Genomic DNA, 23,949 nt, shown 5'->3' on the forward strand with positions numbered 1-23,949 from the left:
AAGTAAAGGTTAGGCCTGGCTTTAGGTTAAGTTGAGTTCGAGGATGAGGTTTAGATTTGGGTTGAAATAAAGGTTGGACTAAGGCTTAGATCTTAAAATATTTGAGGTTTAGAATGTGGTTAGTTGTAGGTGTAAGTAAATGTTAGGTCTAGGTTGAGGTTTAGGTGTGGGTTGAAGTAAAGATTAGACTAAGGCTTAGATTTAGAATTAGTTGAGGTTTGGTATGTGGTTAAGGTTTGGGTTCAGTTGAGTTTCAGGATGAGGTTTAGGTTTGGCTTAAGCTGAGGTTTGGGTTGGGTTTAGAATTATTGATATGAAACAAATGAAGGTTTTGTTTGTGGATATGGAATGAAGCTCCAGCTTGGGTTAAAGTAAAGGGTAGGCTTGGCTTTAGGTTCAGTTGAGTTTGAGGAGGAGGTTTAGGTTTGGGTTGAAATAAAGGTTGGACTAAGGCTTAGATCTTGAAATATTTGAGGTTTAGAATGTGGTTAGTTGTGGTGTAAGTAAATGTTAGGTCTAGGTTGAGGTTTAGGGAGTGGTTTATGTTTGGGTTGAAGTAAATATTAGACTGAGGCTTAGATTTAGAATTAATTGATGTTTGGGTTGAAGTTTTGGTTAAAACGTTAAAAGTACTCGTAAAAAGTAAAGATTAAAACTTAAACTGGGTTTGGACTTAAGTTTAAAATGGCTGGCTGTGATTGGTCAGATGTAATGTAAAACTGTGATTAGGGTAAAATATATCAGGATGATATTTTACCTCATTTTTTACTCATCTATTTCAGTATGTATTTGCTTGTCCTTGGCTGAATAATGAAATTAATTATTGCACATTTTTATTTTTTTTTTTTTTTCACTCTCCTCATTAACACACAAATCAGGCTGTGTATAAAAAGTGTTGTGAGTCAGGCTGGTTTTAAACTCCAGTGCGGAATTACTGAAGTTCCAGCAGCACTAAAGTGGACTGAAGAGGTGCTGGATAATTAGGCGAGTTAAAGAAGTGCTCTGTTTTTTCTTTCGCTCTGTTTATCTGTAACTTTCCAGAAGAAGATCCTTAAAATTGACTTGTTATTTTTTTCCTCCCTCTCTCTCTCTTTCTCTCTCTCTCTCTCACCCCGTCTCTAAAAGTGCCAAATTATGCAGTTAAACTCAATGGCACACGTAATGGACTAATGGAGTCTATTAGCGGCTAATGACGTATGCCGTGGTTTTACAGGCGGAGTTAAATTGCAGCTCTGTTGAAAATGCAGCTTCGGACGTGAGTCCACAGCATGCGACGGTCAGCCCGCGGGGCGAGATGACATTAGTGAACGTACCGCTGAGTTCAGCCTGTTAGGCACTACTTCTTCTGCAACAGCGGCTCAGCAAGGGCACGCGCCGGGCAAATACCGGCATTTCACTTTTCACCAAAGGTGGTCAGCATGCCGTTATATAGCCAGAATGTATGGTGTGCTAAATATAAGACACTAGTGCATCTCAAAAAAAAATTAACATCATTGAAAATTGGCAGTGTGGGCAGTGTGCCAACTCCTGCTGGAAAATGAAATCCGCATCACAAGCCATCAAACCACCAAACTGAACTGCTTACATTTTTTTCACCAGGAGTAAAGCAGCATAAAGTTATCCAAAAGCAGTGGGTAAGACTGGTGGAGGAGAGAACATGGTGCCAAGATGCATGAAAAAAACTGTGATTAAAAACCAGGGTTATTCCACCAAATATTGAGTATTTCTGAACTCTTAAAATATTCTTTATGAATATGAACTTGTTGTTTTCTTTGCATTATTAGAGGTCTGAAATCTCTGATTTTTTTATTTTCTGCAAATAAATGCTCTAAATGACAATATTTTTATTTGGAATTTGGGAGAAATTTTGTCCGTAGCTTATAGAATAAAACAACAATTTTCATGAACGCACTAATGCGTCTGATTAATCTGGATACTTTAACATCAATGTTTTTAGTTTAATTTATTTTCCTGCATTGTAAATGAATACTAAAGTCATCCAGACTATGAAGGAACTCATAAGGAATCATGTAGTAACTTAAAAGTGTACAACAAACCAAAAAAAAAAAAAAAGCTGGCTGTTATCTATGGTGCCTTTAACTTGCTCTTCCTTCCTTGGGGCGTCTTGATGAGTGCCAGTTTCATCAGAACATTTTTGAGGTTCTTTGCGTTGACTGCACTTGAGGATACTTTCAAGTTCTTATTTTACTGGTGTTACAGTTTTGGTTTGTTGTTACACAATGTCACCGGTGTAACAGTCTTTTTCTGGCTGTAAACAGTGTCACCGGGGTGGCAATTTTATTTTGGTTTTGCTATGTTGTTTTCTTTGCATTATTTGAGGTCTGAAAGCTCTGAATTGTTTTTATTTTCTGTAAATAAATGCTCTAAATGACTTTAATATTTTTATTTGGAATTTAGGAGAAATGTTGTCTGTAGTTTATAGAATAAAACAACAATGATCATTTTACTCAAACATAAACCTATAAATAGCAAAATCAGAGGAACTGATTCAGAAACTAAAGTGCTCTCAAATACATTGTTTCCTACGCATCAAAGAAATGAAATTCCCAGACTTATACCATCGTCTACGTATAACGTGTCTTATATACGTGGTCTTTGTAATGGTTGGTGTGTCTAATGCAGTGCAGCACTGTGGATAAGAAGCTCTACACTGGAGTGCTTCTCAAGAGCGTGCTAAATTTGATAGTTTTAACCAGTTTCTTGAAAGACGACACCGACGAATCATTATCATTCAGCTCCTGTGCATCTGCTCATCCAACTGTCCTTCACACACTTTGGAGAACAGAACTCACCGTCACAATCGTGAACCAAACAACGACCTTCAGAATTGACCAGGACCAAACGCCTGGGTGAATGCGGACTTTTTTTTAATTCAATTAGCTTTTTTATTTATTTTTTTTTATTCTGCATTGAGCTGATTTCTGTTACGCTGGTGCAGGTTGTGAAGTTCACCCAGGTCTTCAGAGTGAATCTGCAGAGATAAATAGCTGCATACAATTCCCATTCACAGAGACATTGCAGTGGGAACACAAGGTGCACAAAATCACAATCAAATCTGAATAATTACATAAAACCTTGACATAAATGTGTAATTGCCACTGAATTATCCATTTTCAAATGATGTTCATTAGATATCTACGATAGGGTTCGTAACATTAATACGCTAATGCGTCTGATTAATCTGGATACTTTAACATCAATGTTTTTATTTTTTTTATTTTTTACTACATTGTTAATGAATATTGACTAAATCAAACGAGTTAAAAGCGTTAAACAACAAAATACCCTGTGAAGTATTTAGCTGGCTGTTTTCTGAGGTGCTAATGGGGCAGTCCTGATGAGTGCCAGTTTCCTCAGACCATTTTTGATGTTCTTTACGGTGACAGCACTTGAGTAACTTTCAAGTTTTCAATTTTTTTTTGGTATTCTCTGACTTCTCCTTAAAGTATTTTATTTCTTTAGTTGGTGTTGGCTTGTTGTTACACAATGTCATCAGTGTAACAGCCTTTTTCGTGGTGCTATGCATTGTCACTGACGTTACAATAAAAAATAACTGTTGTAATAAAGTGTAACTGCTTTGGTAATTTTTGGAGTTTTGGCTTGTTGTTACACATTGTCACCAGTGTAACAGGTGTTATGGATGTAACGGTGTCAGTGTAACATTTTTAAAATGGTGTAACAGTTTTATCTTAGATTTGTCCAGTTGAACAGTTGTGACAGTTTTGGCTCATTGTTATACAGTGTGACTAGTGTAACAGTCTTTTTCTTGTTGTTATGGGTTGTCACTGGTGTAACAGTCTTTTTCTTGGTGTTATGAGTTGTCACTGGTGTAACAGTGTAACTACTGTAACAGTGTCAGTGTAACAGTTTTGTCTTATATTTACACAGTTTTACTGGTGTTACAGTTTTGGCTCATTGTTATACAGTGTCACCGGTGTAACAGTCTTTTTCTTGGTGTTATGGATTGTTACTGGTGTAACATTGTAACTATTCTAACAGTGTCAGTGTAACAGTTTTGTCTTAGATTTGTCCAGTTGAACAGTTGTGACAGTTTTGGCTCATTGTTATACAGTGTCACTAGTGTAACAGTCTTTTTCTTGGTGTTATGGATTGTTACTGGTGTAACAGTGTAACTACTGTAACAGTGTCAGTGTAACAGTTTTGTCTTAGATTTACACAGTTTTACTGGTGTTACAGTTTTCAATCATTGTTATATAGTGTCACTGGTGTAACAGTCTTCTTCTTGGTGTTATGGATTGTTACTGGTGTAACAGTGTAACTGTTGTAATACAGTGTCACTGGTGTAATAGTGTTAGAGTTTTGGTTTGTTGGTACACAATTTGTCTTGGTGTTATGCATTGTCAGTGTAACTCCTGTAATACCGTGTCACTATGGCAGTTTTATTTCAGCTTTGCACTATTTAATGGTGTTACAGTTTTGGCTTGTTGTTACACAATGTCACCTGTGTAATAGTTTTTTTTTTCTTGGTGTTATGCATTGTCACTGGTGTAACAGTGTTACTGCTGTAATACAGGGTCACTGGTGTAACAGTTATTTTTTCTTGGTGTTATACATTATCACTGGTGTAACAGTGTTTTAATTGTTGAAATAATACAGTGTCACTAGTGTAATGATTCTTACTTGGTGTTACGCATTGTCACTGTTGTAATACAGGGCAGCTGTTGTAATACTATATCACTGCTGCGGTATTTTATTTTGGTTTTACACTGTTTTTTAATAATGTCAAATTTTTGGCTTGTTGTTACACAATGTCACTGGTGTAACAGTTTTTTTTTTTCTTGGTGTTATGCATTGTCACTGGTGTAACAGTGAAACTGCTGTAACACTGTTTTACTGATGTAGTTGTATGTTGGATTCTTAGTGTCAGTGGTGTAAAAGTGTAAAAGTTCTGTCTTTGTGATATACAAAAGAAAGTCTCTGGTGTAACATGGTCCTTGGTGTCACTGGTGTTACAGTGTAGCAGATTTTTATAAAACTTTATAATGTTCCGGGTTTTAATTAAGATCAGTGACACAAATGCTGAAATATTGGTGGTTTTATATATTATTAGTATATATTTTAATGATTACTTATTTTTGTGGATATTTTTTTATTTTTTATTTCTCTCTTTTCAGTTGCTAACAGAGGGAATGACTCAAATGTGATTTAGAGCGAATGGTAGTTTCTCAACTGCCTGTTTGAAATTGATACTGGAGTTAGCTGTTCTTTCACTTTTGGCTTTTTTTTTTTTTGTGACTTTCTTCTTTTACTGTTTTTTCCCCCCTTTTTGCTGGTAACTTCAGAAATCCCACTGAGCCTGACAGCAAATTCCTCACATCAGGAATGATTAGCTCGCCTCGGCGTTTATGCAGCGCTAGCAACGCTAGTCTCGCATTAGCGGCGACGCTTGGCTTTTGCTGCATCGTCTGTCCGAGCAATTTGTATCAGATTTCTAATTGGAGTCTATGGATTCTCCATCTTTTATGCGTCTTGGCACGACGCTAGTCATTTGCTTCCCTTTGTTTAGCTCGGTTGTCCCCTCTCAGTGCAGAGGTTTGAACTTGCCTCGGGCGTTCATTAATTATACAACGACTCCGAGACAATGAAGCATTAGCTGGGATCGGGACGGGCCCTCGCTCCCCTCTCCTTCTCCTTGGCGGGTGATGTGCCAGGGGTTTTGTTGTGGTCTGTAATACAGCGCTAATTGCTATGTTGCTGCTGTCGTCCATTTCTCCCGACCCACAGTGGGGCTCCGGACCAGCTTCTAAAAGCTTCTCCTGTCCAGCAGATGAGGAAGAGGTGGGAGCTGGGAGAAATTGGACACTGCAGGATAAAAAAAGGAAAAAGAACTAAGCTCTAGTTCAGGGGTGTCCAAACTTTTTTTGTTGGGGTCCGGAAGGAGAAATATATTTGAAGTCACGGGCCACAGACTCTGTAATAAAACAAATAATGAAATATACCACTTTAAATAATACAATTTCCTGATTACTTTCATTTACACACCATTTTACTTGACTTACTATCTTTATCTTTGACAGATAAAGGATTTTTCAAATTGATGTTTCATTTTATGATGTCTCTTAATATAAAAACCCCTTAATTATGGCAACTTTTACTTTCTTAGTTACTTTCTTTCTGCGCTAGAAATGCGCACCCTCTCCGCTTTTAGACTCTTTGGCCCGTTTTTCTGCGCTACAACTGAGCACTCTCGCCACTTTTAGACTCTTTGGCCTGTTTTTCTGTGCTACAACTGCGCACTCTCTCCACTTTTAGACTCTTTGGCCCATTTTCCTGCGCTACAACTGAGCACTCTCTCCACTTTTAGACTCTTTGGCCCGTTTTTCTGCGCTACAACTGAACACTCTCTCCGCTTTTAGACTCTTTGGCCCGTTTTTCTGCGCTACAACTGAACACTTTCTCTGCTTTAAGACTCTTTTGCCCTTTTTCTGCGCTACAACTGAGCACTCTCTCCGCTTTTAGACTCTTTGCCCCGTTTTTCTGCGCTACAACTGAACACTCTCTCCGCTTTTAGACTCTTTGCCCCATTTTTCTGCGCTACAACTGAGCACTCTCTCTGCTTTTAGACTCTTTGGCCCGTTTTTCTGCGCTACAACTGAGCACTCTCTCCGCTTTTAGACTCTTTGCCCCGTTTTTCTGCGCTACAACTGAACACTTTCTCAACTTTAAGACTCTTTTGCCCTTTTTCTGCACTAGAAATGCGCACTCTCTCCGCTTTTATATTGAATCTCATATTATAAAAACCTGCTTAACAGCGGGGCAACTTTTATTCTATTTCGAAAATACCTCGAAGGGCCACTCCAAAAAAGGACTAGATAGGTTTGGATAGTTTTTTTTTTCCCTTGATAAATTAATAAACAACATTTAAAAATTGCTTTTTTAATGTTTTTTAAAGTTTTTAATGCAATTGTATATGAATTGTAAAATTAGTATTCCACTGAATATCATAGGTTTTTGGTTTATACTGGTTATATAAAACTCTATAAGCCGTAAAACTGCCTATGAAGCTCCGTTTTCCCACCCGACAGTATCTTATCACTGCTATTGTTCCCTTAAGAAAGGCCTTTAACTCTCAACGCTGTCAGAAATTGACACTTGTATTGTAAACGGCATTAAAAGAAAGCATCGTAGCAACAACACAACAATGCGGTAATTTAGTTAGAGCGTCGGAGTTTATTTATATATTTCCATTCTTCTGGTCCTCCTTCTTCTTCAGTTGAGCGTGCATCTCTATTCCGCTAAAGTCTCGCTTTAATGGGTCTTTGAGCAATGAGGATATTTTCTGCTTTCTCTCCGCTGCTTATTCATCGTTGATTAGGCGAATTAGTCACGTCGAGAATACCATAATCAGGAGAACAAGAGTGCGAGCTGCGGCTGCAATTACGGATATCGACCCAAAATGACACAAAATTACAAATTGAAACTCCAATGCGTGACGCACCAAGAATGTTGGGGAGAAGCTACTCAGAAAATTCCACTCAGATGGGGTGAAAGGTTGGACTGCGTTGTTTTATATAATGTCCAAGAGTGTGATTAGAGACCTAGTTCTACACTGTTAGCCCAGAATTTATATTTAACAAAACTATTTAACGCACAGTATTTGTTTTTTTATTTAAGGTCTAAACCTCTTTGAGTTAGGTCAAAATTTTTGACCACATATACATTTTAAATATTTGAATCTGTTGCCATTGGCAGTTTCTTAATAATGATAATAATAATAATAATAATAATAATAATAATAATAATAATAACTAGAAAAGTGCATTTTATTGAAGGAAACGCAGGAGGGTTGCGCAGCTAAAATATCTCCCACCGATCGCTATGGTCGTTGCTATGATGTTGATGATGTTGATGACTTCATTTCTTTGACTGCAGTTTACAGTGCTGTTCTCTTCAGTCCAGGTAGGATTTTGGAGCTTTGCTGCACAAATTTGATTGCATTCAGCCATGCAATCAACGTAACATACTGTTATGAGCTCCTCGTCTCCAGTATTCAGCTGTTCTGGACCCTCATGTGGTGAAGAGGGAGTGGTCCTACTTTTAGCGCTGCACCGCTATCAGAGCTAACATCTGCATGGAAACATCTGCTTGAAGCGAAGAGCCTCGCAGTTCCGGGTGCTGTTCCCGGAGCGTTGCTAAGTACGTTGCTAATTCCCAGCGCAGAAGCATCTGTGCTTTTGGATCTGGGGTTAGGCTGGAACATTTGGTTCGGGCCTGCGAGGTTAGTGCTTTGAGTCTCTGGTGAAATGAAGCGGGAAAGCTTGGCGTGTATTTAGCGTTTAGAAATGTGTGGTACTGCCTGTATTTCACACGATGCGCTCTTATGCATAACGGCTGCTGGGACGAGTCTGGAATAGGTAGAACCTTTACATTGTGAGTTTTCAAAGTTTAAAGAAACTCCACAAACAGTGGAGCCTCAAAAAATGCTTCTTATTTTTACCACCTCTATAAAGAATGCTTTATTAACAGTATTACCATATGTTATCATTTTATCATACTCTGTATGCGTTTATCTTAGTGGTGTTAAGTCCCTGCGTCCGCAACATGATGCTTAAATCTTAGAGCTCATATGGAGACACTGCCCAAACCATCTAGTGGTCACATGACATCACCACACCACACAATTGATTCAAAACAATATGGCGGGCATCCCAGTCAAAAGTTTCTACAGCCAGTCCAGACAGAAACATGAGTTCATTAAATTTTACGTTTAAAACTAGTGTTTTTGGACTAATCAGGTACTTCTGATTACAAATGTCAAGGATCATTTTTAAATGTTAAAATGAACTACCATCCCCACATGAGGACACAAAGAGAAAGTAACGTTTTTTTTTATTGGTGAGGTCCTACTAATTCCAAAGAGCTAGGAGAAATGAAAAAAAATCTGTGTCTCAGGAGGTTAAATGTAAATTTAATAATCAATGTTAGATTGGAAAAAGGAAATGCCATTCATATTAGTGGTGTTCGATACTTTAAAATATAGCTGTATTAATCTGCGTAAACCCATTTTTTTTTACCATATTCAACTGACTCAGAATCCCCCTTGCGGGTTCTATACTCTAGACCTGGCAACCTATGACCAAATCCAACATGTTGTTTCTACAACATGTGTTCCCGATTTTGCGTCGCTCTGCAGTTTAAACTGTGAAGGCGGGACTGTGTGGGTGGGAACACGAGGCTTGCTAGACCATGCAGTATTTTAGCGACCTGTAAGTGCACAGATTGATTTAGTGCGTGTCTGTGTGTCTTTGCTGTCGTAACAATGGGAAAAGTACACCTTGCGAAAAGACGTGTACTGATTAAGAACAGCAATGTTATTTTATTCAGTGTTCTGTTGTAGTGAGTAGGGATGCTTGTGCTTTGAGCCTGTGTAGCATGCAAGCTTTGCCAAGGTAGCAATGAACGTCTGAGCGTTGACTGTTGTCAGGGTTTAGATCAGTCAGAGGCGCACCTGTGTTTTCTATTGCCAAGATAGCAATACGCCAAAACACCTCACTTCCAGACCACCACAACCTTCAGCGTAGATGATCTGAAGATCTATAAGATCTATAAGATCTAAAGGCGCCTTTGCTGTTTGAACCTCGCAAAAGCAAGGTGTGAAAATAGTAGACTGTTGACGGGGTGGGAGATAGCAATGATCAAACATTTGTCCGCTGTACTGACACAAACTTTTGCTAATGGAATCATCCCAAAGCTTCTATGCTTGACAGTTTTAACACCTGTTTTACAGTATGTCATCCATGTAGCTGGGGATTAAGGGTGGAGCCAGCTGGACCCGCCCACAGTGCTACCATATTGAAGCCAGTATTGGACATTTTGAACAGTTGGCCGGTTTTACACCCATACACCCACACACACACACACACACAGTGTGTGATTAAAGTACAGCACAAGGGGTTTAACGCTGATAGCAGACTGCTAACGTCCTCTCTGGAGCCCAATTACAGATTGACATAATGAGGGAGAAATTCAGAAAGGCATATGAAAGGGATTTGGCAGATTTATTGCTCACCTGAATCTGGACGGACCGTTAGAATGGATTTGGCGCCGGTGATGGCCAAGGCATATGGGAGTGTCTCAGCTGTGTGTGAGTGTGTGTGTGTGTGTGTGTGTTTGAGAGAACAGTCGTACAATTTCTGCTTTTTTTCTTGTCATTATGACTTTTTTCATGGTTTTCATGTCCTAAACAAGTAAAATGAGTACTAAACACAGAAGCACCACATTTCCTGAAGTGTGAAGTGTTTAAAAGTTACTCAAATTACAGGTTTTAGCGATCTGTATATGCACAGATTGATTTACTGCGTCTCTTTGCTGTCGTAATGACTGGGAAAGTACACCTTGCAAAAAGACCATGGGTTAACCATGGGTGTGTTTTTGGGCGTAACATGAAATAAACCAATCAGTTTGTCACTTGCCTCACATTCCATTTTAGAGACAGGTGTGCCCTGATTTTGGCGGATTGGTATTTTAACGTCGCAGCACTTCTGCGCTTCTCAGCGAAGGAAACTGACCTGCTAGTTCACACTGTGAAGGTGCACAAGGAGGTCATTTACAAGAACAGCAATGTTATTTTATTCAGTATTCTGTTGTAACGAGTAGAGATGCTTGTGCTTTGAGCCTGCGTAGCATGCAAGGTTTTGCCAAGATAGCAATGAACGTCTGATCATTGACTGTTGTCAGGGTTTAGATCAGTCAGAGGCGCACCTGTTTCTGTTTTCTATTGCCAAGATAGCAAAATGTCAAAAATTAAAAAAATAGACTTAGATTTAGTTTTAGAGTAGGTTTGATCACTTTTTGCTCGCTGTTTTCTTGCAATGTAAAACTTTTATACCTGCATGCCGAGTTTCACTTTATGTGTGTAGGCACCGTGCAGAATACCTGGTATCATGGTAAAGGGTTAAGTTAAATTTAATGGACATTCAATTCAGTGTTAATTGAATGTCAGTTGAGCATCAAAAAGGCCATAAAATGGACCATCCAAGTAAAGTGTTACCAATCTTTTAAAACTTGCAGTAGAGTTTTTACAGTGTTCCTAAAAGAAGTCTTCAAGTGAACTGCAGCAAAGAAAGCGCTTTTTTACGCCCTCTTATTGTAAGACCCAGTGTGTTTTTCGGTCAAGTACTGTATTAGATCAAATATTAAATATTGCATATATTGAGTATTGAGTTCTGGTCTCATATTACAAAGATATAAGAGGTTTCTACCTGAGAAAGGGACTTAAATTTTCATTTTTAGAACCCTGTACTCTTTAGTCATATTTCATTAAAAGAGACTGATGATAGCATCTGTTTCCACCAAGTTTCATCAGGTACCTTATGCCGAGATTTGCATCTCTTCATCCTTCCATTCCTCCATCTCCCCTGTTAAATTCCTGCTTTAAACTCGTTTACAGAATAGCTGACACGAAGGAACAAACAGAAGTACAATAAAGCTCTCTGAGTGCTGGAAGTCGTGCCTCGTCTTGATAGTTTGCATCACTGGAAACGCAAAAACAAACATATGGCAACAGTTTCTCATTAAAAACAAGAACAAAAACTAATTTTTAATTCTTAGAACTCAAAACTTCTACTGTTTAATTTACATACAATGGCACATAAGAAACACCTACTATAGACCTTCTACTTCCACTCACTGATGGCCACTTTATTAGAAACACTTGCAGTACTCTACCTACTACTTCCACTCACTGGTGGCCACTTTATTAGAAACTCCTACTTTTACCTTCTACTTCCACTCACTGATGGCCACTTTATTAGACACACCTACTCTACCTTTTACTTCTACTCACTCACTGATGGCCACTTTATTAGAAACGTCTACTGTATCTTGTACTCCCTCTCACTGCACACTCATTTTAACTGATTGTCCAGGTCATGTGACACTCCTTCAATTGTGAGTCAGAATTGATTGCAGTGATTGGCTGGAGAGCTTGAGGCTATGCAAATGAGGATTTCCAGGCTCCTCTTGGAGGGCCGCGAGGTTAAAGTGGGTGGGCAGAAGTCAGACAGCCAATTGTGAGTGAGTGCCGGGCGCATATGTAATTTTAAATCCCTCTCTGATTGTCTACCGTCGCTCGAGAGGGGCATTTCGAATTTGCTGCCATGGCAACCCAGCCCCTCAAATCCGCCTAAAATTGCTCGGCGGTCCTTCGGACATTACGGAGTCCACTTCTCGCACTTGACCTTCACATGCATTGATTACCTTATTACACCAGATCTGCCTCTGAGAGCGACCGGGCTTAACTCCCGGCTCTGCTGTGACGGAGGGACGCTGGGCGTCCTTCGCCGAGGACACGACTACCCGAGACTGTGTCCGAAACTCCGCCCACATTTTAACAACCGGTTAACCACCATAGAGGGAGGACCTCTGAAGACATCGAATCAGCTATCATCACATACACTGTGCAAAATTAATCGTAACATTTACATTCAGTTAAAGCATTACAGATTTCTCAGGGAGTAAACACTTTTTCACGCCACTGTATTACAGTAAAAATACTTCAAAGCTACTCCATCGAAGTTCTCAGCCAATAAGAAAAGAGGTAACTCTTGTGTACCTCATTATAGTTCATCAATAAATCTCACAATATCAAAGTAATTTGATATAAACTTATCTCAATTTAAACTACAGATCCCATAATCCACTGTTCCCAAAGGATTGACACATGCATGCCTGCTCATCTTCCCCTGAATACTGATTATCCACACCTGAAAAGAGGCCTGAAAAAGCGCCGGAGCGGCAAAGAGCCAAAGGTCAGCGCAGAAATCACATCGGATAATGTTCCAACAGGAGCTGAGCTGCAGACGCAGATGCTACTCAGCACCACGGACAGAGCTCAACCCAGACTACAGCGATAAATCACACACTCACAAACAAACACACACACCGAAACACACACACACCAGCGCAACCGGAGACGCTTATAAATAATGATGTCAGACGGGCTGCTCGCTCCTCCAAGGATAAAACTTTATTGGTTGCCAGAAAGACGTTGGCGTCGCTGCTTCTGACGTTTCTCTTCAACTTTTCCAGACCCAAGAATTCAGAAGGACATTCAGGAACCTGACTAAACTTCCAGAGGCAGGTTTCTGTACAGGGATTACGCGTAGTCCTGGACTACACAGCAGACCCAGTGGCAGACCCAATCAGAACCTTCTTTTCAGCTGGAGGTGGGGCAGTAGACAGTCAAACCCAGTGACCGAACCAATCAGAACCATTTTTCAGCTGGGAGTGGGGCAGTAGACAGTCAAACTCAGTGGCAGACCCAATCAGCACCTTCTTTTCTGCTGGGGTGGGGTAGTAGACAGTCAAACCCAGTGGCAGACCCAATCAGAACCTTCTTTTCAGCTGGAGGTGGGGCAGTAAACGGTCAAATCCAATGACCGAACCAATCAGATTTCAGATGTGGTGGGGGATTGGACAACAGTCAAACGCAGTGACCCAACCAATCAGAACCTTCTTTTAAGCAAGAGGGTGGGGCAATAAACAGTCAAGCGCAGTGACCCAACCAATCAGAACCTTCTTTGAGGCTGGGAAATGGGGCAACAGACAGTCAAACTCAGTCACAGAACTGATTGAAACCTTCTTTTCAGCAGGTCGGTGAGCAAACCCAGTGGCCAAACCAATCAGAATTATCATTGTAGATAGTAGGGGGTAGGGAGAGGCAACTGTTACTCTTGGTGGCAGAACCTACTTTTCAGCTGGGGGTGGGGCAACAGTCAGTCAAACCCATTGGTAAAAACAATCAGAACATTTGTTGCAGCATGTTGGTGGAGCAAAATCTAAACTTTTCAGCTAGGGGGTTGGCTCAAACAGATAGTAAAACTTGGTAGAACCAATCAGAACATTCTTACCAGTAAGTGGTGGGGTCAGACTGAATGGCAGAACCAATCACAACCTTCTTTTCAGCTGGGGTGGGGAAATAAACAGTCAAACTGTTCATTGTAGTTGGGGATACAACTATCAATCTTATTGGCAGAACCAATCAAACTCTTCATTTCCGCTGGGGAGGGACAGCAGCCAAACTCAGTGGCAGAACCAATCTGACTCTTTTTTTTTTAAGTTGGGGTGGGGCAATAGGTGGATAAACTCAGCTTCATAACCTTGTGGTCAAAGTTTTTGGCAGAACCTTCTTTAAAGCTAGTGAGTCGGACAGTTGAAAAACAGTTAATCTCAGTGGAAGAATCAGTTAAAATCTTCATTTCAGCTAGTGAGTAAAATAAGAACTGGTGTTAGATTACACAGTTGTTTCCTGTATCTACTGTAACTGTAGATTTTACCTTTTTATGGACAGAATTAAAGGACATGTGTGCACTTGAAGGAAATCAGGCTAAGGTAATTGGACAGAATTGACAACATTCTACAAGCCAATCAGTGTAAAGTATGGGGAGACCAAGCCCATGTATTTGATGTGGACAGGACATAACAGCATTCTGTAGTGCCCTCATTAAACAGTGTTGCAAACACAGATGAATATTAATTCAGACTCTGGTCCAAACTTTCAGTTGAAAAAAACACGAGTTAGCCTCGTGACCTGAATTTGTGATAAAGAGGGAAAATTCGGAAAGCGAATTCTGGTTCTTTAAAGGAAGTTATCATACTGCAGTGATAAGTGCATTTCCATTGTGTTTAATTCCTTTTGCTTATCTTGTCGTGTAAACAAAAACGATGCTGCATAAATCTGTCAGCGCAGAACGCTGAAGGTCAAGCTGGATGTTGGAGCTGAAGTAATGAATAATGCTGATAAGACTCCGCAGAAGCCTCGCTTATCTCTGGTTAAAATGTAGCAGGTTCTGTGTGTGTGTGTGTGTGTGTGTGTGTGTGCACTACGGCAGACTGGAGATATTTTTACACTTTTTTTAAATGTGTCCTGCCCCAGAGGACTCCAAAACAGGAAATCGATGATGTGATTGAATCGCTCTTTTGAAGAGATGGTGGGTGCAGAGAGCATGGAGGAAAAACTAAAAAAAAAAAGGAATATTTCTGTACCTGTATATTAATTTCAATCCAATGTTTAACCCTTTAAACCCTGTATGTAGCCCACACATCCAATAATGACACTCCTGTCGAATTAGCATCAGTTTTATGGTCTGAACAAAGGTGGTGGTCTTGGTTTGGGATCAAATGAACTGTGATCTGGTTCATTTTTTGAGTGAGGAAAAAACCCTGAGTGTTTTGGTTGGTATATAAAGTTCTATCAAATCATTATTTATCTAAAGACCAGAGACACTATTTCACCCCTACACTGTTTGGTCTGGATCCTCTGACTTTGATCTAAACCAAAATAGCAGTTGTGAAAGGTGCATTGCACCACAGTCCAGAGGAAAAGAGGACCAACTTTTGGTCCAACCAAAAGTGGTGGTCATAGTTGAGATCAAATAAACTTTGATCTGGTTTGTTTGCAACATTAAAACGCTTTCTTTTTGGTTGGTTTATACTTTTGGAGGCTGTTGTCACTCATTAAACAACAGAAGAAGAAAAAGAACTGGTGTTGTACTGACACTTGACTCATCAAAATGTTTTGGTAATTATATAAATTTCAATCAAATCATTATTTTATCCAAGACCATGGACATTCTTTCACACATACCTTGTTTGGTCCAGATCTTTGGACTTTTCAGCTTGGTCCAGACCAAAATAGCAGTTGTGAAAGGTTGTGTTGAACCACAGTCTAGACCAAAGACCAAAATTTGAGCCAACAGAAGTTGTCTCAGTTGGGATCATCTGAACTGTGATCCAAAATTTGCGGTTAGCAGATTTAAGGCACTTTCTTTTTTGGTTGATTTGGATGTCAACCATTAAACAATAGAAGAAGAGAATAGAACTGGTGTTGGTGTTGAAATCTGACTTAAATATACAAACTAATTGTTGTTGTTTTTTTGCATATCCATTTTTAAAAAATCAATATTCATCCATTGACCACAGACTTGGTGCACAGTGTGTGTGATGTGAGGAACATTGTGTAATTGAGGGAATGCTTCCTTTCTTTCTTTTTTTATTTGCTCCATCTGTGTGCATGACGGACCCAGACTAACAATGTCCCATCACCCTGGGGCTGATAAAATTAACACACAGGGTGAGATAAAAGCTCTGTTGGAATAACCTTTGGAATAACAGAATGGTGTGTGGTAAAACAGGACATAATTTCTAGGATCGCTCAAAATAATGAACACGTCATCTATGTACACATCTAAGACCTGCCCTTATTACAAAGATGAGACAATCAGCTTACCCCTCCCCCCACCCTCCTTAAAGGAAGTTCTGGCCTGGTTGGATTGTTCTTTTAGATCATGAAAGCTTTAGGATGCTTCTGGTTACTTTGGAGCCATTTTCTGTGAAAGTTTTTCAAATTTTTCTAAACTAGGACTTAAAAACTGACGCTGCTGTTTTAATGTTCTTACAGGTTGGAGTCTCCGACACGGACGCTGACGTTGGAGGCCCCTAAAGGCGTGGAGGTGAATGCGGGAGTGGGGGAGTTCCGAGCATCCTGCAGAAAAGACCTCACTCTGGAGTCTTCGGAAGGAGAGGTGAGTCCACGTGTTCTCATCCACAGACTCTACAAACTTTTAGAAAAGTCGTAGCACTTTGTAGGTGTGAATCTCAAACATGCCTGGTTGGATCATCTTTACAACTTTACAGAATCATCTGAAACAACAGTACCTAAGCACCTAAGTAGGTCTTTAGAAAAGGCTGAATATTCCTATTAAGTAAAACATGGTGGTGGTAGCATCATGGTGACACCTTGCTTGAGCCCTACCACATGATGATGTCCATCGATCACCCATGTAGCAGTCTCCCAAACATCACCTGTCACTGTCTTGATACGTACGGTAATCTCCCGTTCTATGTCGTTATTGATTCTGTGAAGTGATGGTGCTCTATCTGATACTGTTGGGATGAGTTGAGAATGAGCTTAAGTGGGGATCATCCAGTGACATCTTGAAATCCTGACGTGCTGACGTATCTTGTTGCTGAATCTTCAGAATCTGGTCTGAAGGAAACCTTCCATGGACAGTAAAAAGAAACCCAGTTCATCTTACAAAAGCAGACGAAACAATACATTAAATCAGCATTTTTTTAAAACACTTTTATTAGGGGTGTTGCAATTTCGTTATTTTATCGAAATCGATCAAAATTATGTCATGGTCTCGAGCGTCGATGTCACACAGAGGATCGATTATCCCTTCCGCAAATGGCGCAGCACACTGTACCTCAAAGAGCAGCTCTTTCTCCAGAGAATGTGGACATTCTCATCTTCTTAAAGAAAAACCTGAAAATATATATAAAAAAGTTTTGTCTAGTTTTGGTACCTTAAGGAGCATCTTTCTCTCAGATAAAGTTAATAAAACATCTTTATTAAAGAAAAAAACTTGTCATTCTCAGGGACCGAAAAAGTCTTAAAGTCTTATTTTTCATGTTTAACTGTTATAGTAGGATAGAGTTCAGTTTGTTCAGGCCCTAATTGTTCTATTATTTTTTTTTACACAGCTGTTCCTGTATTTTTTTATTATTTATTTTGTTATGTTGCACATTGCTGTTTTAATAGCGCACACTGCTGCAAACCAAAAAAAGCCACTAGATGGCATTACATATATATCTTAATTAAATTATTTAAATTTGACCATTAGTGCCTTTTGTGGTGTATTACATGTATCACTTTGCATCACTTATATCAAGCCCACCTTTTGAAATGAGATATTGTCAATTTGATTAATCAAACCAATGACTGACCATAGACTAATCTAAAACTGGCATAGGCCTCTCTGCTGTAAAAAAAAAAAGAAAATTGAGAATCGAATCGAATCGGGACCCTAAAATCGGAAATAAAATCAAATCGAGGATTTAGAGAATCGTGACACCCCTAACTTTTATACTAACTATTGTTAGTTTATCACTTTGCTTGAGAAAAGTAAACACCCTTTATCGCCAAAAATGTTGCCGCCAAAAATGTTGCTGCTGTTAATTAGCCCCTTTTTCCTCTCGATAAATTACAGCAATGCTAGCTAATTGCAAGTGCTAGTAATTCTCAGCTAAGCTCATGCTATCTGTGCTCTTATCTTTGTGCATTTACAGTATCAGGTGCACGGCATTGTGCAGAGTAGCTGAGGTCAGTGCGTCCTGCAGGAAGTAGATGCTAGCCCTCAGCTTCGCAGATTACTAGCTATTGTGCAGTTGCAGAGATTATGATAGAGGGTGGGATTTGGAAATGGCTAGCATTGAGAGGAAATTGGTTTGCAGGGGGGGAAGAATGTTATTAGGCAGGGTTTGGAAAGTGTATTCTTACTTAGCATTGGGCTGAGCGGTTAGCGCAGTACCTGTTCAGCAGCTGCACCTGCAGGATTTAGGCTTCGGGCTTATCATGCAGCGAGGGCGGCTAGTTTGCATCTGTCTGACAGCTAGTTCACATGGTCATACATGATTTACAAGTCATATCGGTACAAGTCAGAACAGTTTGTGGAGGTCTTTTCCTTCCTGTGTGTGTGTTGTGCTATCTGCGTACATCAGAGCTGTCAAAGCAGAGCCGTAGCCATGCATACTTTAGTGTTTTCCCTGCTCCGACGCACCTGTTTCAGCCGGCGAAAAGCATGAGAATGAGCTGGAGAAGGTGTAAATCGATCTGATCTACATGTCAAAGAGCCTAGTCTTGCTGGCAATAAAGAGACCTTAATAGGGCAGATGGGATTTTTTTCCTTGGCAAAAAAAGGTAGAAAGTCGACTTTACACAGCTTTATACAGCTTTATTCAGGCATAAAGATTTATTTCTAATTTCCTTCCATTTTTTCTCATTCCCATTCTCCTCTCATCCCATTAACCTGGTAGTCAGCTACTAGTAACGACTAGTAACATCACTAGTAATGACTAGTAATGACAACAGGGTTTGTACGGACATGAAAAACCTGGAAAAGTCATGAAATAAAATAAAGAAATCATGAAAAAAGCTATTTCCAGGCCTGGATACGTTATGTAAAAACAAAAAATACCTAGAAAGTATCGGAAAACTCATGAAAATTTGGTCTACAATTTTTTTGTGTTTCCAAAAATCGATGGAAAATCTATTTTGAGCTAAAAAAAAATACGTCAGCTTAAGACGTCAGAGTTAATTCAGTAATGTAGCTCTACACAATAGAGCTCTCAGGATCTGACACACATTTTATTATTTATTATCAGATTCATTTTAGGCCTACTTTAATCAATATCCATTATAGTTTTAGTTGATTTTTTTGGTTTTATTACCCATGTCTGCACTGATGTTTTCTAAAAATAGTATGGAAAATTCATAAAAAAAAAAAAACATGGAATTGCATTGGTTAAAAAGTGTATGAACCCTGATGTAAAGTCAGCTACCGCCTCTTTTTGAACTGCTGCTGATATGTAGCATTGCAGAGTAGCATCACAGCACGTTTGGAGGAAAGCACAGCGGCTCAGTTCTGATACATCAGCTCACAGATGCCTCGTCTTGTGCTGAGCGACATCACCTTAGGAAGGATGAGGGGAAAGAGCACCATCTACATACCAACCAACAATATACTTTCACACTCTTCTATAAAGGTTGTAGGGCTTTCTAGGCATGTATCAAGTATCAAACTTCAACATGTTGTTGATATGACTGGTAGGAACAGCTGCAAAATCAGAAAATCATTCTATTCCGACAGAGTGAAACATGGTGATGGTTAGTTTCCAGCTGGCGTTTTTCAGCAATATAATGTTCACCCACACAAATAGATTATTTCCCCAGATTGGTGCAACACAGGTGACGTATGTTCCAAACTAGGAGCTCTTTAGGTGAAGTTAAGGGATGGAGTTTCAGAAGAAGTAGAAGTAGGCAAGGTCTGGAAGCCCATTGATTACAGCTCTGAATCAGTTTCTGAATCATGTTCTCCTCCACCAGTCTTACACACTGCTTTTGGATAACTTTATGCTGCTTTACTCCTGGTGCAGAAATTTAAGCAGTTCAGTTTGGTGGTTTGATGGCTTGTGATCATCCATCTTCCTCTTGATTATATTCCAGAGGTTTTCAATTTGGTAAAAATCAAAGAAACTCATCGTTTTAAGTGGTCTCATTTTTAGTCTAGTCCTTGGTAGTGATGCAGGAAGAGAGTTCCATCTAAGAACCACCAAGAAAGAGTCAATTGAATTGAACTGAATTTAATTGAATTGCCAGAATCCATCGAATACCTCCTAACAGATTGTAGAACCTAGAATTTGCTAGAAGTGAATTGAAGCTAACCGGGTCTACTTAGCAGACGTGTTTATGCTAGCCGGCCTCGACTGGCGTCCATCCATCACTTACCACTTCAGCGTTTTCTGGTGAGGGACTTACTTGTTCAACTGCACCGCCGCTGGTGGACCATCCAGACTTGTCGATCCTTGCACCCAGACCAAATTAGCACCACCATATTGGTCGGAATGCCTTCGTCTGTCTCTCTCGCTCTCGTTTTCCCTTGATCTCTCTCTCTCTCTCTCTCTTTCTTTCCCTCTCTCTCTCCTACTCTCTCTCTCTCTCTCGCTCTCGCTCACACCGGCTCCCTTTCCCTTGTCTCGCTTTAGTAACTGCCCAGGCTATTTAATTAACTTCCCGGAGCCCGAGCAATACATCATGCTGTCCTGTCAACTCCCTGTAAAAAGGAGCTTTCTCTTTCCTTTCACGGGGAGCGCGATAGCACACCAGTTCCAGTTCCACAATGCCGCTGAGAGCTACTCTCCAAGATATGATAGAGAAGTCACTGACGGCCAGGCCGGATGAAATCGTTTATGAAAGGCACGCCGGTCCAATCCCTTCGCCGGCCAGATTCGTCAAGTCAGTCAGTCTCGCTCTCTCTCTCTCTCTCACTCTCTCTCTCACTCTCTCTCTCTCACATGCTTCCCTTCACCCTCACTCTACTAGCACACCAATTTACGGCATGACCGTAGGTGCTCTGGCTCGACTGATTCCTCTCCCCTCGCTCTTTAATTCTCACTCATTCCTCGCGGGAAGAGGCGAGACGAGACAAGAGGTGGCGGCGACGAAAGTGGGGGGAAGAGAACACAGACGTTGCTGTCAATTTAGAGGAGAGAATGAGGCGCATTAGACAGCCAGATGGAGAGCTAAATCAAGCCTGACAGCAGGCAACTTTTAAAAAGGCTACATTAAAAGTCTGGAGGTTCTGGACGGGGAATTAAAGGCAGGAACGTGTCCTGTCAGCCCACTTGTCAAGCTGCTTGTAGCAATCAGAGAGCGACCAGGGTTTTGGGATGATGCGCTTTGTTTGGAGAGCGAGGAAGGATGGGCGAGAGACAGCAGATTAAAGCAGGATAACGTCTTCATTCAGAAAGAGGGAGAAGGCAAGGGCGGAAGGACTACTAATACTGATAACAACAATCCCTTAAAAGTCAATTCTTAAAAATAGAGGTGCTACAAATGATTCTGTGAGCGATGCCATTGGAATACCACTCTTAGTTCCATGAAGAGACATTTTTGTAAATGGAATTTGTAGGTTTAAGGTGTCTTTACTTCATGCAAAGATTCTTACAGTGACAAAAAAAAAAAACAGGTACGTAAGTTCTGTAGTCTTTAAAGTCGCTTTGAAACTAAAAATCTGGTATCTTATATTTTGGAGTTCCTCACTTTTTGATATGAGGTAAATCTGGCAAGGCAGCATCACAGGTAGTGCCTCATACTATTCAGTTCACGCTTACTGGTAACTGTAGTTCTCTGTCTGTCTTGTCACATTTTTATCTTCAATTTGGCCACTACAATATATATGGTTTTGAAATCTGATATACAGCTCTGGAAAAAATAAAAAGAGAGCACTTCAGTTTCTGAATCAGTTTCTCTGATTTTGCTATTTATAGGTTTATGTTTGAGTAAAATGAACATTGTTGTTTTATTCTATAAACTACAGACAGCATTTCTCCCAAATTCCAAATAAAAGTATTGTCATTTAGAGCATTTTTTACAGAAAATGAGAAATGGCTGAAATAACAAAACAGATGCAGAGCTTTCAGACCTCAAATAATGCAAAGAAAACAACAAGTTCATATTCATAAAGTTTTAAGAGTTTAGAAATCAATATTTTGCAGTCATTATGCATCTTGGCGTCATGTTCTCCTCCACCAGTCTTACACACTGCTTTTGGATAACTTTATGCTGCTTTACTCCTGGTGCAAAAATTCAAGCAGTTCAGCTCGGTTTGATGATCAGCTTGTGATCATCCATCTTCCTCTTGATTATATTCCAGAGGTTTACAATTTGGTAAAATCAAAGAAACTCATCATTTTTAAGTGGTCTCTTATTTTCTTTCCCCCAGAGCTGTATATATACAAGATATAGATATGTTTGTAGAGCCATACCGTGTCAGAAGCCACATACGCAACTTTGTTACATCTTTACACAGTTTAAATAGAGAGTTGTGATGATTTAGAGCAGCGATTCTTAAAAAATGAACCTCAGGGATCTTCAAATGCCGTAGATTTTGCTCCCACCCAAGATAGAGCCAAAAGAGTGGACTGTTTGGAGGTCTCTGTGGACTGGTTTGAGAATACTGCATATATATATATATATATATATATATATATATATATATATATATATATATATATGCAGTATTCTCAAACTGCTTATCTGTTTGCATGGACAATTCTAGCCAGACGTCCTCGGATCCTCGGATCATTACCACCCCTACTGTGCTGTCTACTGTGGGTGGTAATTCCTACAACAATATACAACAACATATCTATCTGAATATCTTTCTCACTTAAAGATAAGGGCTCTTTCCGACACCTTGTACATTATGGGCACATTATGATGCTCATTACTATCTTACACCCTGCCAACAGCAAACCGTTTTCGCATGTTCTGCATGTATTGTTTAAATACAACAGTGTGCATGAATATAAACAGATACGACAATAAGCAGAATTAAAAACGTGAACATGCAGCTCAGTTTCTGCTGTTCAGCACATCCAGGTAGCTGCGACCCTGAAATAGCAATTCGCCAAAGGCAATGGCATGAGACATTCTGATTCTGATTCTGGTTATTGCACATTACAGCCAAAACACACTCATGATTAACTAACAGATTTATTACATAGCTTTTGCGTGTTTTGATCTGCACTAGGCATACTTTTCCCGTCGTTACGATAGCAAAGACACACTGAGGCCCTAAATCAAGGTGCAAAGTGCGCAATCGACAGCTTGCCTATGGATAGGGTTTAAAGCTGTACATGTTTGTACACTAAAAAGCAAACGCCGACATAAAATAATTCCTGGAAACAAATTCCTGGAAGTTTTTCACACTTTTACACGCATTACTATTCCTGAACATACACATTAGGATGGGTGTTTTTTTTTCTTTTCTTCATTTTCTGAATTGAAAGCGAGCTCTCGTCAGTCACACCAGTATAATGAACGCTGCTTCAGCGTCGCTCCGGAGAGCCGGAGATTCCTCACATTCCGCACATGTTTAGCTTCGACTGCAGTCCTCCAGTAGCAGGATTTCATCAGTGTCCTGCTATATAATTACTCAGATCTTCATAATCAGGACCTTGAAAGAGATTGTTGGGCTGCATATTTTGGCCATTGAACCGCCGATGCTTATAGCGGCTCTGTGCCGGAATCTACTAATGGAATCGAGCTAACGAGTGTTTTTATACAAATCAGAAAAAAAGTTGACAGGAACAGGAGGGAACGTTTTATAGCGCAGTATGAATGAATGTGCATTGCAGGAACTGCTTGAATTTTCACACCAGGAGTAATAGCAGCAGCATAAAGTTATCCAAAAGCAGTGTGTAAGACTGGTGGAGGAGGAGAACATGATGCCAAGATGCATGAAAAAAAACTGTGATTAAAAACCACTAGGGTTATTCCACCAAATATTGATTTCTAAACTTTTAAAACTTTATGAATATGAACTTGTTTTTTATTTTTGCATT

General features: G+C 39.9%; 1 protein-coding gene across 1 annotated transcript in view; it reads left to right on the forward strand.

Annotated features, from left to right (window-relative positions):
- The window catches only part of LOC103030587 (zeta-sarcoglycan), a 252,382-nt gene that overhangs the window by 224,319 nt on the left and 4,114 nt on the right, over window positions 1–23,949 (forward strand). The window contains exon 7 of the mRNA XM_049472223.1: window positions 16,442–16,565. Coding sequence (XP_049328180.1) covers window positions 16,442–16,565 — 124 coding nt within the window. The remainder of the gene's footprint in view (window positions 1–16,441; window positions 16,566–23,949) is intronic.

The sequence above is a fragment of the Astyanax mexicanus genome, chromosome 25 (genome assembly GCF_023375975.1).
Source record: "Astyanax mexicanus isolate ESR-SI-001 chromosome 25, AstMex3_surface, whole genome shotgun sequence".
Taxonomy (NCBI): Eukaryota; Metazoa; Chordata; class Actinopteri; order Characiformes; family Acestrorhamphidae; genus Astyanax; species Astyanax mexicanus.